Source organism: Vigna unguiculata, chromosome 3 (assembly GCF_037176805.1).
Source record: "Vigna unguiculata cultivar grain cowpea cultivar isolate G323 ecotype 2 chromosome 3, ASM3717680v1, whole genome shotgun sequence".
Lineage (NCBI taxonomy): Eukaryota > Viridiplantae > Streptophyta > Magnoliopsida > Fabales > Fabaceae > Vigna > Vigna unguiculata.
Window position 1 is genome coordinate 1,440,446 of NC_140794.1, and position 13,208 is coordinate 1,453,653.

Consider the following 13,208-nt stretch of genomic DNA (forward strand, 5'->3'; position numbering starts at 1 on the left):
AAAAATCAACGTACCTTATTTTATAATTTTATGGTCAAAGAGACCTTGAAATACAAAAAAAACCTCTATATTTACTAAATAAAATATAGTTATTATTTTAGTTTCAATATTAGTTATTAACTAGTTTGTGATTTTGCATCTACTCTTATATTTCTCTTCTCTTATATAATATATTTTATCTCTTATAGTATTTCGTTTAAGGATAAATATATTTTTAGTTTTTAAATTTTAATAAAAATAATAATTTGTTTTAATCTTCAATTTTGACGTAGTTTAATCCTTAATTTCTTAAAAGTATCATGTACAATTCTTGTAATTAAATTATTTTACATTTTTTTAATGTATTAAACGATGTTTTAGATTTATATTTGAATTGTTTACTATTTTTGAAACGTTCCATTTCAAATATCAATTTAGAATTTTGTTTAACACGTAAAAAAAAAAAGTTATTGATTTAAACAAATTATATCCGTTTATTTTTAAAATTTAAAATTAAAATATATCAAAATTTGAGATAAAAAAATAATTTCACTTTTACATTCAAACATGGGACTACATACATATTTAATCATTTAATTATTTTTGATATTTTTTGCATAGCACATATATCACAACAAACAAAAATATTAATTTCTCAAATGACTTGTTATAGCTGTTGTCAAAATATATATTTCCTTTTAACAAAATTTTATATATTTCCTAATTTTTGAATTGACAGTATATTTGTATTTCTCAATTTTTAGTAAATTCATACATATTCATCTCTTTTATATTTTTAATAAACTTAGATTCATTTTTCTTATTTTATTTAAATATTCTATATCGATTAATATATAAATAAAAATTATGAAAAATGAAAATTAAATTTTTATACATAAGAACTTATTTTTTATAAATAAATGTTATATTAGAAGTACGAGAGATGTAAATGTTGTATAAGAATCATATGGAATGTGAGTGTTATTTCATTTAAAATTTTTTAATATAAGTGTTATATAATATACTTTTAAGAAGGTAAATATAGTTTTTCTTAATTATATGAGAGAAGAAGTGTTCAGAAAGAATCGAGTTTATATTGTTTGAAAAAAGAAAAAGGAGAGAGAACTGTATAATTAGCCTTATACACACAAAAACTTATTCTAGAATTTCAAAATTTTGTAAAAGAGAAAAGAAGTTCGTGGCCATCCATTAAAAAGAAAAATAAAATGGTAGATTTGGTAAAGCAATAAAAGAAAATATGAACTCTCACAAAAATTCCCATTTTAGACATAAAATTTATGTTGCTTAAAAGATAGAAAAGCATTGTGAATTAATGTTGGTAAAGACACGCGTTTTAATACACACCATCAACGACTTAAAATTATTCAATCAAACATCAACTTCACTTTCTCCAAATGAAGTTGGCATTTTGGTTTATTAGAGATGGAGTGTGTTTGTAACATGCAATGCATCTCCATTTCAGGATTTCGGAATATACCCTAATAATACAACTAAGTCTACCATCAAATTTAGCACAATTAATAATAATTAAAGTTCAACTGAACATGAGAACCACTACTTTATAAAACCTTAAACCCATAAAAAAAAATAATAGTTTGACATCTTTAGAAGAATAAAAACCGCTTTACAACTTAATTTGATGACATAATAATATATATTTATCAGTATTTTAAATTAAAAGTTAAAAAAATATAATTAAAATGTTGAATTTTCTCTTACAAGTTGTATGAAGAAAAACGAAAAGAAAGAGAAGATGAAAAACGCGTAAACCCCCATAACGAAGGAAACACACCCCGTGGAAAACGTATTGTAAGATACACGTAGAAAACATAAATGACGATGGTTAATTATTTTTAAATATTAATACGTGTTTGGCAGAACACTTTTTCTTTGGTTAGTTTTCTGATCTCAGGTCTTCGACAACCTTTTTGATAGCTGAAATAATGTCAAATAAAAAGTAACCAAATGATTGCCTATGATTGGGACTTCCTTGGATGATGAGTGCAAAAAAATAAAATAAAATAAAATAAAGGTGTTAATACTACGAATTATGACAATTTTAGCTTAATTTAATTTCACCGGCAATTTTGTTAACAATGTTTTTTGAGGTACGAATTGCATCCATCAATAATTTTAAATTTGTTAATATTATATATGAATTTGCATTATATATAATAAAATTGAACTCATTTTTCAAGAGATGTTGAATTTATCATTTAATACCAAACTCTAATAAACAAAGAAAGATTAAGTTAATGACATAGAATGGGCGCTGAACATTCCTAGACTCCTAGACTAAGAATGTTTGAAAACTCGACTTAAGAAACAAAGGCATAATAATAAATTATACAATAGAAATTCATAAGCAAATTGTCAACTAGGAAGTGGATAATATAATCACTCTTTCTTACTTAGGTTACTTTACTATTTAAAAAAGTTTTAAAATAAATTTGTATAGTTTTAAATTCTTAGCCGAGATTAAGAATATTTTTTTTTTAAGTTGAAAGTTTAGCGATGGAGTCTTACTTTATGGATTCAATAACAAAGAATTTATAAATTAAAGATTCATTGAAAAAAAGATACTCAAATAATTTAGGGGTAATGATTTAAAAAAGAGAAAACATGAGATATTTTTATCTTTAAATTATGAGACTCATACACTGTTTATACAAAAAGACAAAATATTAAGGCATTAAAATTATGTTAGCGTATTTTTTTATTTTATTTTAAAACTATTAAATTAGAGAATATTTGTGTTAATCGCTTTTATCATAATAAAAACAGTCCATTTGTGGTATCTAATAAGAGTAGGTAGTTTCATCCTACCCCTTATAACTTTCTTCCTTTATTTTTATAGGTTTATTATTATTTTTTGAATTATATAATTCTAAAATATTTTTTTATTTTAAAAAATATATTATACAACTTAAAAGTTATAAATAAATTTTAAAATAATCCAAAAGTGATGGAATGAGAATTTTTCATATAAGGGTGTAGAAAGAAAGTTATACAGATACATGAAGAAATTGCCATAACAACATTTATGTTTTCGGCCCACAAGTATCGGGTAGCCTGGTAGGCCCATCAATATCACGGATCCGTTTTTTTTTTTTTTAAATTAGATTTTCTATACTTATGATTAATCAATGTTACTTTATGATTCATGTAAAAACATCTGATCGTTTTTAATTAAAAAGAAAATTGAAACTATATTTTCTTTAAAAGATTCTTAGTGTCTTTCCGTAGCCACGTTACAGATCTGTATCTGTGAATATTTCATCTCAATGGCAAGAAATAACATTGACGTATTTAATAAAGTTAAAACAATATCATGTAACCCAAGAGCTCTTAATAATAATATAATTCATATTTGTATAGGTTACCTTCTGTGTTAAAATTTTAAAATTATTCGCAATCTTCCATTATTTTCACTCAGTTTTAAACAGGTGTTACAGCTTAAAAATAAATAAATGTGTATTTTATAAAATAAATTGCTATGATCAACAATGGCTACGAACTCCTGCTAAAACAAAAATACAAGTGAAAGCAATTATAATTATGAAAGCTAAACTTTTTGTTGAATTTGTAAATTCTTCCAACAGTCTTAGCCTTTTCAGATAATTAACTTATTTCATCCAAAATAAAATTATAATTAAACTCTGACTTCAATGAAAGTGTGAAATGGTGATTTTATTATTTTGGAAAAACAAGATATTAAAGTAGAATAAGAATGTGATAATGAAAGAAGCATTCATAAATAGTTCAAAATAGAAGAAACAAATTATTTCGAAATGGCATTACATAAAATTAAAGCATAATTTATTTGGAAAAAAGAAAGAGACACACATATGGGGTTAATTTAAGTGGAAGGTGTTAAATTATTCAAAGCCAAGGCGAATTGTGAATAGGTGTAACAACAGATTTAATTTGCAAGTATTTGTGAAGGGCCTCCAAGCCCAAATCTCTTCCAAATCCACTCATCTTGTACCCTCCAAAAGGAACATCACTTCCCACAGTGAAATAGCAGTTGATCCAAACAATGCCTGCACGAATCGATCTTGACACTGTGTTTGATGTATCCAAACTGTTTGTTATAATGCCTGCTGCTAAACCGTACTTCGTATTGTTCGCACTTTTAATTGCTTCCTCTATTGTCCTGTTTTTACGCCATGCTCAAATTCAATGCTCATCAACAAATCAAAAAACATCATATAACTAAATTCCAACTTACTTAAATTTCATCAATGCCAATACAGGGCCAAATATTTCCTCTTGTGCTATAACCATGTCCTCCTAAACAAGTTTTTTTATGACAAAAATTGTTAGTTATGAAACTAAGTAGTTGAGACAGCCACACACAATGGTACTTACTTTGGTGGGATTAGAATTTAGAAATCACCTTTACATCGGAGAAAATTGTGGGTTCAATGTAGTAACCTTTGTTGCCCACTCTGTTACCTCCGGTCAAAAGGGTTGCACCCTCTCTCTTTCCGTGCTCAATATAGGAAAGTATTTTCTCCAGTTGGTTCTTGTTAGTCTAGAAAACGAGTTAAGATGAATTTCACCAAAAGTAGGATCGAAAAGTGAGAACAAAGAGAAACTGAATGCATGTTTATTACTTGAGGCCCTTGCTGCGATTTTGGATCAAAAGGATCTCCAACGACCCAAGCTTTTGCCTTCTCCACCAACTTCTTTTCAAATTCATCATAGATCCCTTCCTGGACATACACACGAGAACTAGCCACACAAACTTCTCCCTGAAAACCATAACCGAGAAACATGGCTTATTCAGTTATATAAGAAGGATCAAAATTTTGTAACTAAAAAAGAAAAACTGACCTTGTTAGACATGATGCCAATGAGTGCAAGCTCCACTGCTTGGTCTATATCAGCATCATCGAAAATAATGAGAGGAGACTTGCCTCCTAATTCAAGTGAAACTGGTTTTAAATTGCTCCTTGCTGCAGCTTGCATCACTTCGCGCCCTACTTCAACTGAACCAGTAAAACTGACCTAAAGGTACACAACACAAAATTTAATTAGCAGTAAAATTAGTTATGAAATTGATAGATGTAAATATTTGACATGTTGCTTATATATTATCACCGCATCAATTCCCATGTGCGAGCTTATTGCTGCACCAGCAGTTGAACCAAATCCGGGTACTACATTCAGCACTCCATCTGGGATTCCAGCCTTCACAAAAGACACAAACAGTTAGATTAATTTTGTGCCGAATAAAACCTAAAATAAACTTGTTCTGTTCAGGAAATGGACAATGTGAACCGATCTATTTTGATTCGCAAAAAGCAAACTAGTGGATACCATACGAACATATCCGACGAAAAATGAGTATTATCCGACTAATTAAATTTTGATAGATCGAGAAATGAAAGTATGTTGATACGTACGAGCTTAGCAAGATGAGCATAGAACAAAGCAGAGAGAGGTGTTTGTTCAGCAGGCTTGAGGACCATGGTGCAGCCTGCAGCTAAGGAAGGGCTAACCTTGATGAAAAACGAGTGACTAGGTGCATTCCAGGGAATTATGTGTCCCACAACACCAATTGGTTCCATCAGTGTATATGCATGGAAATTCCCGTTCCCTTTTAGTACTTGCCCATGAATTTTATCAGCAGCTCCTGCATAGTAACGTAGAGCATTCGCTGCTGAAGGAATTTCTGCAAACTTGTTGAAAAAGTACAACTTTCCACCATCCAAGCTATCTAATGCTGCAACTTCTTCTATGTTTTCGTCAATTAGGTCCGCCCATTTCATCATTATTTTTGCCCTCTCCTGTTCACCGAATCAATGTTAATATTAAACACTTCCATATTTTTACTCTCATTCTTTACTTTCTGTGATTCAGCATAAATTATTGAAAACTTTATAAAAAAGATATAATGATAACTCACACTAAATTTTAGAAATTAAAGGACGAGAATCATACTATCATTATTCAAATATTAATTAACATGGTTGAAGAGAATCACATGTGATAGAAGGGAAAAGAATGACGTACAGAGGCAGCCATGCGAGGCCATGGACCTCGGTCAAACGCTTCACGTGCTGCTTCAACTGCAACATCAATGTCTTCTCTGTCTCCCTCACTCACTCTTGCAATTACCTCTTCTGTTCTCGGATCTATAGTCTCAAATGTCCTCCCTTTTTTTGTTTAAATTTAAATAATCACAAACCACTTTGTTAATAATGATAGTGATTTACAGTGTTAGAAATAAACACGACTTATCCTTTATTTATGAATCTAATTTTAATCGTTAAAACGGTGGACTTTAACTATAATTTAACCCCACATGATCAGGTTTGTATTCACTAATATACTCGGTAAACTGGTCTTATATCTCCGACTCATCTTCTTGCGTTATTAGACATTAAAAAGTGATTAATAGTGGATGAAATAATAGAGTTAGTAAACAATAAACTGAAGAACCTGAAATGGAATCAACAAAATGTCCATTGATGAAGAGTTTAGTAAACTTGATGGTGGGCATCTTGAGGAAGGAGTTGTTGTGGGTGTGATTGGAGTCAGAGGGAGCACTCATCTTTGCAAGCGTCTGGTCTGAGAGGTTCCTTTTACAGTGGAATTTATGATTATGATTTTGTGCTTTTATAAAGGCAACATTCTTCACCTAACCTCACTTCATTTTCTGTTCATTTAAAGAATGCAAATAATTAACATAGTGCGTCTCTTACCCCTGATTGATTCTACATATGGAAAAGCCAAAAATCACGATATCTTTTCATGAAGATGTCGTGGTCTAATAACGCAAAATGATTTTTTAACGAAATTTTATCGACAAACTTTTCACCATGTACATGACAACATCTTAAATCTTAATGAATGAAAAAAAAATTGATATAATTTGAAAAGAAAAAAGTTTATTACATATTAAAAAATAAATTTTGTCAAACGTCCTCTAAAAAATAATAAGAAAGTGCGAAAAATAAAACAATACACACTTAAATTGAAAAATAAATACATCATAACCATATATTCAGAAAACATGATCAATTATTTTTTAATCATAATTTTAAAAAAATTAATTAAGTTAATTTTAATATCAAGTAAAATAATGTATTTTAGCAGACTATTATTTTAATATACAACAATTTTATAGATTCAAATTTTATCATAACTTATTATTTTAAGTAAAACTTATTTTAACCTTGAGTTCTATTTTTATAAATTTATTTCGTTACGTTAAATTATTTTTTAAATATATGAAAAAAAATTATTCTAAAGAAAATTATTGGTTTAAAAAAATCATTTATGAAGAAGCATGGTTGTTTTTCAGGCTATAGTCATTGCAAAAATTATTGGACGACTTTTTAATTATTTTTGATAGATTCGGATTGCGCTTTTAAGATTTTTTGCCACTTTTACTTCAATAGAAAAAGTTTTTACATTTGTAGGTCGGTGGAGCGTAGTGGAATACGTTCAATCATTGAAATTTAAAACTATTTTTTATTACACTAAATTACGTATATAACAATAATGTAATATAAGGTATGTGTAATTACGTCTAACTAGCATCATTACTCACTTAAAATTTAAATGGAAAAATTATATTTTCTGAAAAAAAAGAAAATGACGAAAAGTGGGGTAATATGAAATGCATTATCAATTGATCGGCATATATAGATATATTGGTTTCCATTATTTATTTGGTTTATATGTAATGAGAAAAAGCTAAAAGTTTTTTTTCTCCTTTATCTTTTTTAGTAACAACTTCCCAACTAATAAAAGAGAAAGTATTACCGACAAGTGTGTGAGGGGAAACTCCTCTTATGTAGTTTTATTTGGTATGAACACTTTAATTAGCTTCTAGAAGCAACTTTAACAAACCATTTTGACATTAAGGAAGTTTGATTATGAATTGCACGAGATGAGAAAGGCTTTTTTCATCCTGCACCCTCATAATTTCTTGGTGCACCCCTATAGTTTTCAAAATAACTATTTTATCCTTTATAAAATTGACTTTCACATCAATTGTTTCGGAAACAATTTCCATCTAAAAACAACCAAAACGAAGGAAAAGGCCAACTTCTGACAATAACATTGTTGAACAAGTGAAATTGATGATCCATGTGATAGATAAATTCAAAGCCAAGGAGAATTGTAAAGAGGAGTTACAACAGATTTAACTTGCAAGTATTTGTGAAGGGCTTCTAATCCATGATCTTTTCCAAATCCACTCATCTTGTACCCTCCAAAGGGAACATCATCACCAAAGGCAAAGTAACAATTGATCCAAACAGTACCAGCACGAATCGACCTTGAAACTGTATTTGCTGTATCCAAATTCTTGGTCACTATGCCTGCTGCTAACCCATACTTAGTATTATTCGCACTTTTAATTGCTTCATCAATGGTCCTGTTGTTCACATTTAACATAATAAATATGAGAATAACAACCATAATTAATAATAAACATGAAAAAATTAGCATCAAAGCAAACTTACTTAAACTTCTTCAACGCCAACACAGGACCAAAGATTTCATCTTGTGCTATAAGCATATCCTCCTAAACAGTATTTTCAAAAAGGAAACATGATGGTTAGTTATCTCTAATTATGCTGAAGATGACATTTTCATAACTAGAATTCACCTTTATATCAGAGAAAATTGTTGGCTCAATGAAGTAGCCCTTGTTGCCCACTGTTTTACCACCGGTTAAAAGGGTTGCTCCTTCTCTCTTTCCATGCTCAATATATGAAAGAATCTTCTCAAACTGTTCCTTGTCAACCTAACATATACAAAAATGTTAGTTGATTGATGAACATCATTTATGTTTTTGTACCTTACAACTAGTTGTGTCTTGTCTAGTTTTCTTACCTGGGGTCCTTGTTGGACTTTAGGATCAAAAGGATCTCCAACGACCCAAGCTTTTGCCTTCTCCACCAACTTTTTCTCAAACTCATCATAGATTCCTTCTTGAACGAATACACGAGAACTTGCTACACAAACTTCTCCCTGTAATCACAATGAATGAAATTTAGTGTTGCAATAACAGAATCAGACGCTAAGGATTATACCAAAAATCACTTTCACCTTGTTATATAGGATGCCGATTAAAGCAAGCTCAGCAGCTTTTTCAACATCAGCATCATCAAAAATTATGAGGGGTGACTTGCCTCCTAATTCAAGTGAAACTTGTTTCAAGTTACTCTTAGCTGCAGCCTGCATTATCTCACGACCCGTTTGGGTTGAACCAGTAAAACTGACCTGAAGGTGCCACCAGATTAAGAAACATAATTCAAGTAGTCTTCTTTAATTAAGATCGTTATATAATTGCAAATGTTTGAGATGTAAATACCTTATCAACATCCATGTGTGAGCTTAATGCAGCACCAGCAGTTGGGCCAAATCCTGTCACTACATTGATCACTCCATCTGGAATCCCAGCCTTCAAAAGAGAAAAAAAGGTGTGGTATTAGGCCTAACGTCCATTGAGTCAATAATTGTGATAGGTAAAATACCGACAGGTTTCACTAGAGAGATATAATACTAATAAAATCTGAGTCAAACTAGATAAGATATTAACACCACTTTTAACCCAAAACCTTAAAGACGATAGGTTTATGTGTTTCTATTCTTATATAATATTGTACTTTTTCATTTCTAGACAATGTGGGACATAAACTCACACTAGAATTCGTAGTAATAAATCCAACAACCTTATGGTAAAGTGAACTGTGAAGAGCCAAGCATGCTTGATATTTGTTGAAAATGAGACATACATACCAATTTAGAAAGATGAGCATTATAGAGAGCAGAGAGGGGTGTTTGCTCAGCAGGCTTGATGACCATGGTGCAACCAGCAGCTAGAGAAGGAGCAACCTTAATATAAAACATGGTATTGGGAAAATTCCAGGGAGTTATGTGTCCCACAACACCAACTGGTTCCAGTAATGTGTAGGCATGGAAATCTCCAGACATTTTCAAAACCTCTCCATGAATCTTATCGGCAGCACCTGCATAGTAACGTAGAGTGTTTGCCGTTGCTGGAACTTCCACATTCTTACACATGTGATACAACTTCCCTGCATCAATGGCATCAAGTGTTGCAAGTTCTTCTGCGTGTTCATCAATTAGTTCCGCCCATTTCGTCAATATTTTAGCTCTTTTCTGAGTAGTAAATTCATGTTATGTTAGTTTTCATGTGAAAACTATGTCAAAGGGTTAACTAAGTTCTAAAATAACTCAATCTATCACATTTTTATACTACGATCTAATCATACATTATGATTTTCGTTTAAAAAATTGTATTTCTTAATCAATGTTCTTATGATACTAATTCGCGTTGATATTACTTATGTAAACTCTCTGGACACCAGATTTTATCATCAACAAACCTCAAAATTACATGAAAACTTTTACATTTGAAATATGTAACAGTTTAATGACCTTATACTAATTATATAAAACAATATTTTACTATTAATTAAATAAGAATGTCATCAGCATAACTTTTGAAGTTATTAATGTAAAACTCAACAAATTAAATTTGAATTCTTTTGATTTTTTTAGTATCAATATTAGAATTTAATCAATTTTAATTGGATTGAAGTGAATTTAAATTAAATATTATATATTATTAAAAAAAAAAAGGAAATGAGAATAATAGAAAAAAAAAGATAAAAGAGAAACTGAATAAAATTTGCTAAACAAGCATGCAAATTTCTTTTTTGTACAGCTCTTACTTCCTAATCATGCTCTTAGTGTGTTTCCGATGTAAATATGATTTATATATAAAAAAAATTAAGAGGTCTTAAGTAAAAAACAGAATCTCCAATTTAAAAAAAGATATATAATAATTTAGAGATAAATAATTGATGTATAACAAGTTTTTGTTTTCAATCAATCCAAATGGCTAATTAAAATTAATTTTATTACTTTGTCATCGTATTGTTATAAGTTAAATTACTACCTTTCTGAAGTTTACTCTTATATTATTTTGTATTTGTATTATGTTACTCGATATTATTATAAATCCTTATTTAACAAATTTAAGTGGAATTTGTTAGAAATATTCATGTAAAAGTGTATGAATTTAGTTTAATGCAATTTGGTATTAAATTTAATTTACTCTGACAACAAAATTACACACTTCTATAATTTTAAAGGATCACATGGGCCGAGCATTAAATATTCATAATCACAACATGACATCATTCTTGAATTACAGCAATATTCATCTGAAAGATTTTCTCGGGTTTCTAATATGATCACTTATACATATTCAATTATTTACGGACATGACTCTATAGATAAACTTGTCAGTTTCATTTACTTTTGTTACTATAAATACTTTTTTATTCTTTTACAAAAATCTATAAGGTATTTTAATATAAATTAAAGAAACAAATTTCTTTTGAAATGGATAATTAAAGGGTAAATAAAATAAGAGGAAGCAAAAATAAATAAGCTTACAGCGCCAGACATGCGAGGCCAAGGACCAAAGTCAAAGGCGTGACGTGCTGCTTTAACAGCAATGTCTATGTCTTCTCTATCTCCTTCGCTGATCCTAGCTATAACTTCTCCGCTTCTTGGATCTATGCTCTCGAACGTCTTTCCTGCCAACAATTAATACAGAAAAAAAAGATTGAGAGACATGTAAAAAGGTATACTTTATTTTCATCACAAAATTTATTAAATTGATTTTACTTTTAATTGATACGAGACTTTCGATATATTTTTTTATGATATATTTTGAACGTGGAATTAAATACTAATACATAGTCATATCACGTGAAATTAAAAAATAAATTTAACAAACAATAATTTTTGTTAACAAAGGTTTTAATTTATGGGTTAAATATGTTTTTATTTTCTAAGTTTGAGTAAAATTTAGAATTATTTTATCTTCAAAATTTTTGACCAATTTAGTATTTCATCTTTACAAATGCGTGAATTTAGTCTTTTTAATCAAATTTTGTTAAGTTTATCTGACGTTTCAAGTACATTTCATAACAGTATTTGAATTGTTTACATCGTTTGACACACTTTCGCTTCAATGTTAACTCAAATGTTATCGTAAAATACAATTAAAATATCAAATAAACTTAACAAAATTTAGTAAGAAGTACTAAATTCACACATTTCTAAAGAAGAAAGATTAGATTGGTATAACGTTTCGAAAAATGACTAATTCCAAAATTTAATGAAACTTAAAAAAGTAAAAAAATATTTAACACTAATTTATAATTATAATATCATGTAAAGGAATGCAAAGGAAAAAACTTTAAATCTAATTTGATCTTATAAAACTCCGAGAATCGTATCATATATATATATATATATATATATATATATATATTCTGAATTGATGGCAGTGAAATTTGTAAGAGAAAATGAGGGGTAGAAGAAGAAGAAGGGAAAGAGTGTTAGAAAGAAGATGAAAAGCTTCTTGACCTGAGACAGAGTCTACAAAGTCTCCGTTGATGAAAAGCTTGGTGAAGTTGACCGACGGGAGCTTTTTGACGGAGGCAACATCGCCGTTGTTAAGACCAGTCATCACTCTGTTTCTACTTTTCCTAACAAAAACAGATTTGTAATGTAATAATAATACAAGTACAATGAAACCAAACCACTCATATACATATATATGCCACAAAATATCATTGTAGGATAATACGATAAAAACAACAAACTCGCCTCCTCATTGACTTTAGATGCCGATTCTGTCATATAATATCCCATACCTATAATAAATATAATATGATATTATATTATATTTACTACTATATGACGAGCAACTTCAATTTATGAACTCAGTCATCGTTAGTTAGATTAATTTTTTAAAATTTCACGTAATTTAAAAATTAATATCATTTTTTTATATTATCACATCGTCTTTTCATAAGCTTATATCGTCATATCGTGTATTATTTTAAATATACATAAACATTGTTTATGTTTGTACAACTATTAGGTCTACTATTTAATTATTTATACTTAACAAGCATATAAATCGTCGTCTTAAGAATATCTAAAATTTTTAAGAAATGGTTAAATTTGGACAATTTGTTATTATATAGAGATGAGAGAGATTTTTTTTTTTGTAAGGGTATTTGAACTCGTTGTTTTAATTTTAATAGAAAATTTATGCAATTATTAGATGTGAGGATATTTAATCTTTTAAACTATGTATAATGATAGAGGTGATTATTAACGAATTCTGTCGT

At 29.0% G+C, this 13,208-nt stretch overlaps 2 protein-coding genes across 2 annotated transcripts; both read right to left on the reverse strand.

Annotated features, from left to right (window-relative positions):
- Window positions 1-3,733: 3,733 nt before the first annotated feature.
- On the reverse strand, window positions 3,734-6,665 carry LOC114179619 (aldehyde dehydrogenase family 2 member C4-like). Its single transcript, XM_028066035.2, has 9 exons — window positions 6,451-6,665; window positions 6,022-6,164; window positions 5,412-5,795; window positions 5,107-5,196; window positions 4,840-5,013; window positions 4,620-4,757; window positions 4,400-4,537; window positions 4,232-4,293; window positions 3,734-4,156 (listed from the first exon to the last, which is right to left on the reverse strand). Exons 1-9 carry the CDS (start codon window positions 6,560-6,562, stop codon window positions 3,883-3,885), a joined length of 1,515 nt encoding a protein of 504 aa, XP_027921836.2. The 5' UTR covers window positions 6,563-6,665; the 3' UTR covers window positions 3,734-3,882.
- Window positions 6,666-8,065: 1,400 nt separating this feature from the next.
- On the reverse strand, window positions 8,066-12,655 carry LOC114179363 (aldehyde dehydrogenase family 2 member C4-like). The gene is made up of 9 exons (XM_028065686.2): window positions 12,436-12,655; window positions 11,455-11,597; window positions 9,766-10,149; window positions 9,338-9,427; window positions 9,073-9,246; window positions 8,857-8,994; window positions 8,630-8,767; window positions 8,484-8,545; window positions 8,066-8,395 (listed from the first exon to the last, which is right to left on the reverse strand). The coding sequence occupies exons 1-9, from the start codon at window positions 12,536-12,538 to the stop codon at window positions 8,122-8,124; spliced, it is 1,506 nt and encodes a 501-aa protein (XP_027921487.2). The 5' UTR covers window positions 12,539-12,655; the 3' UTR covers window positions 8,066-8,121.
- Between the last annotated feature and the right edge of the window lie 553 nt (window positions 12,656-13,208).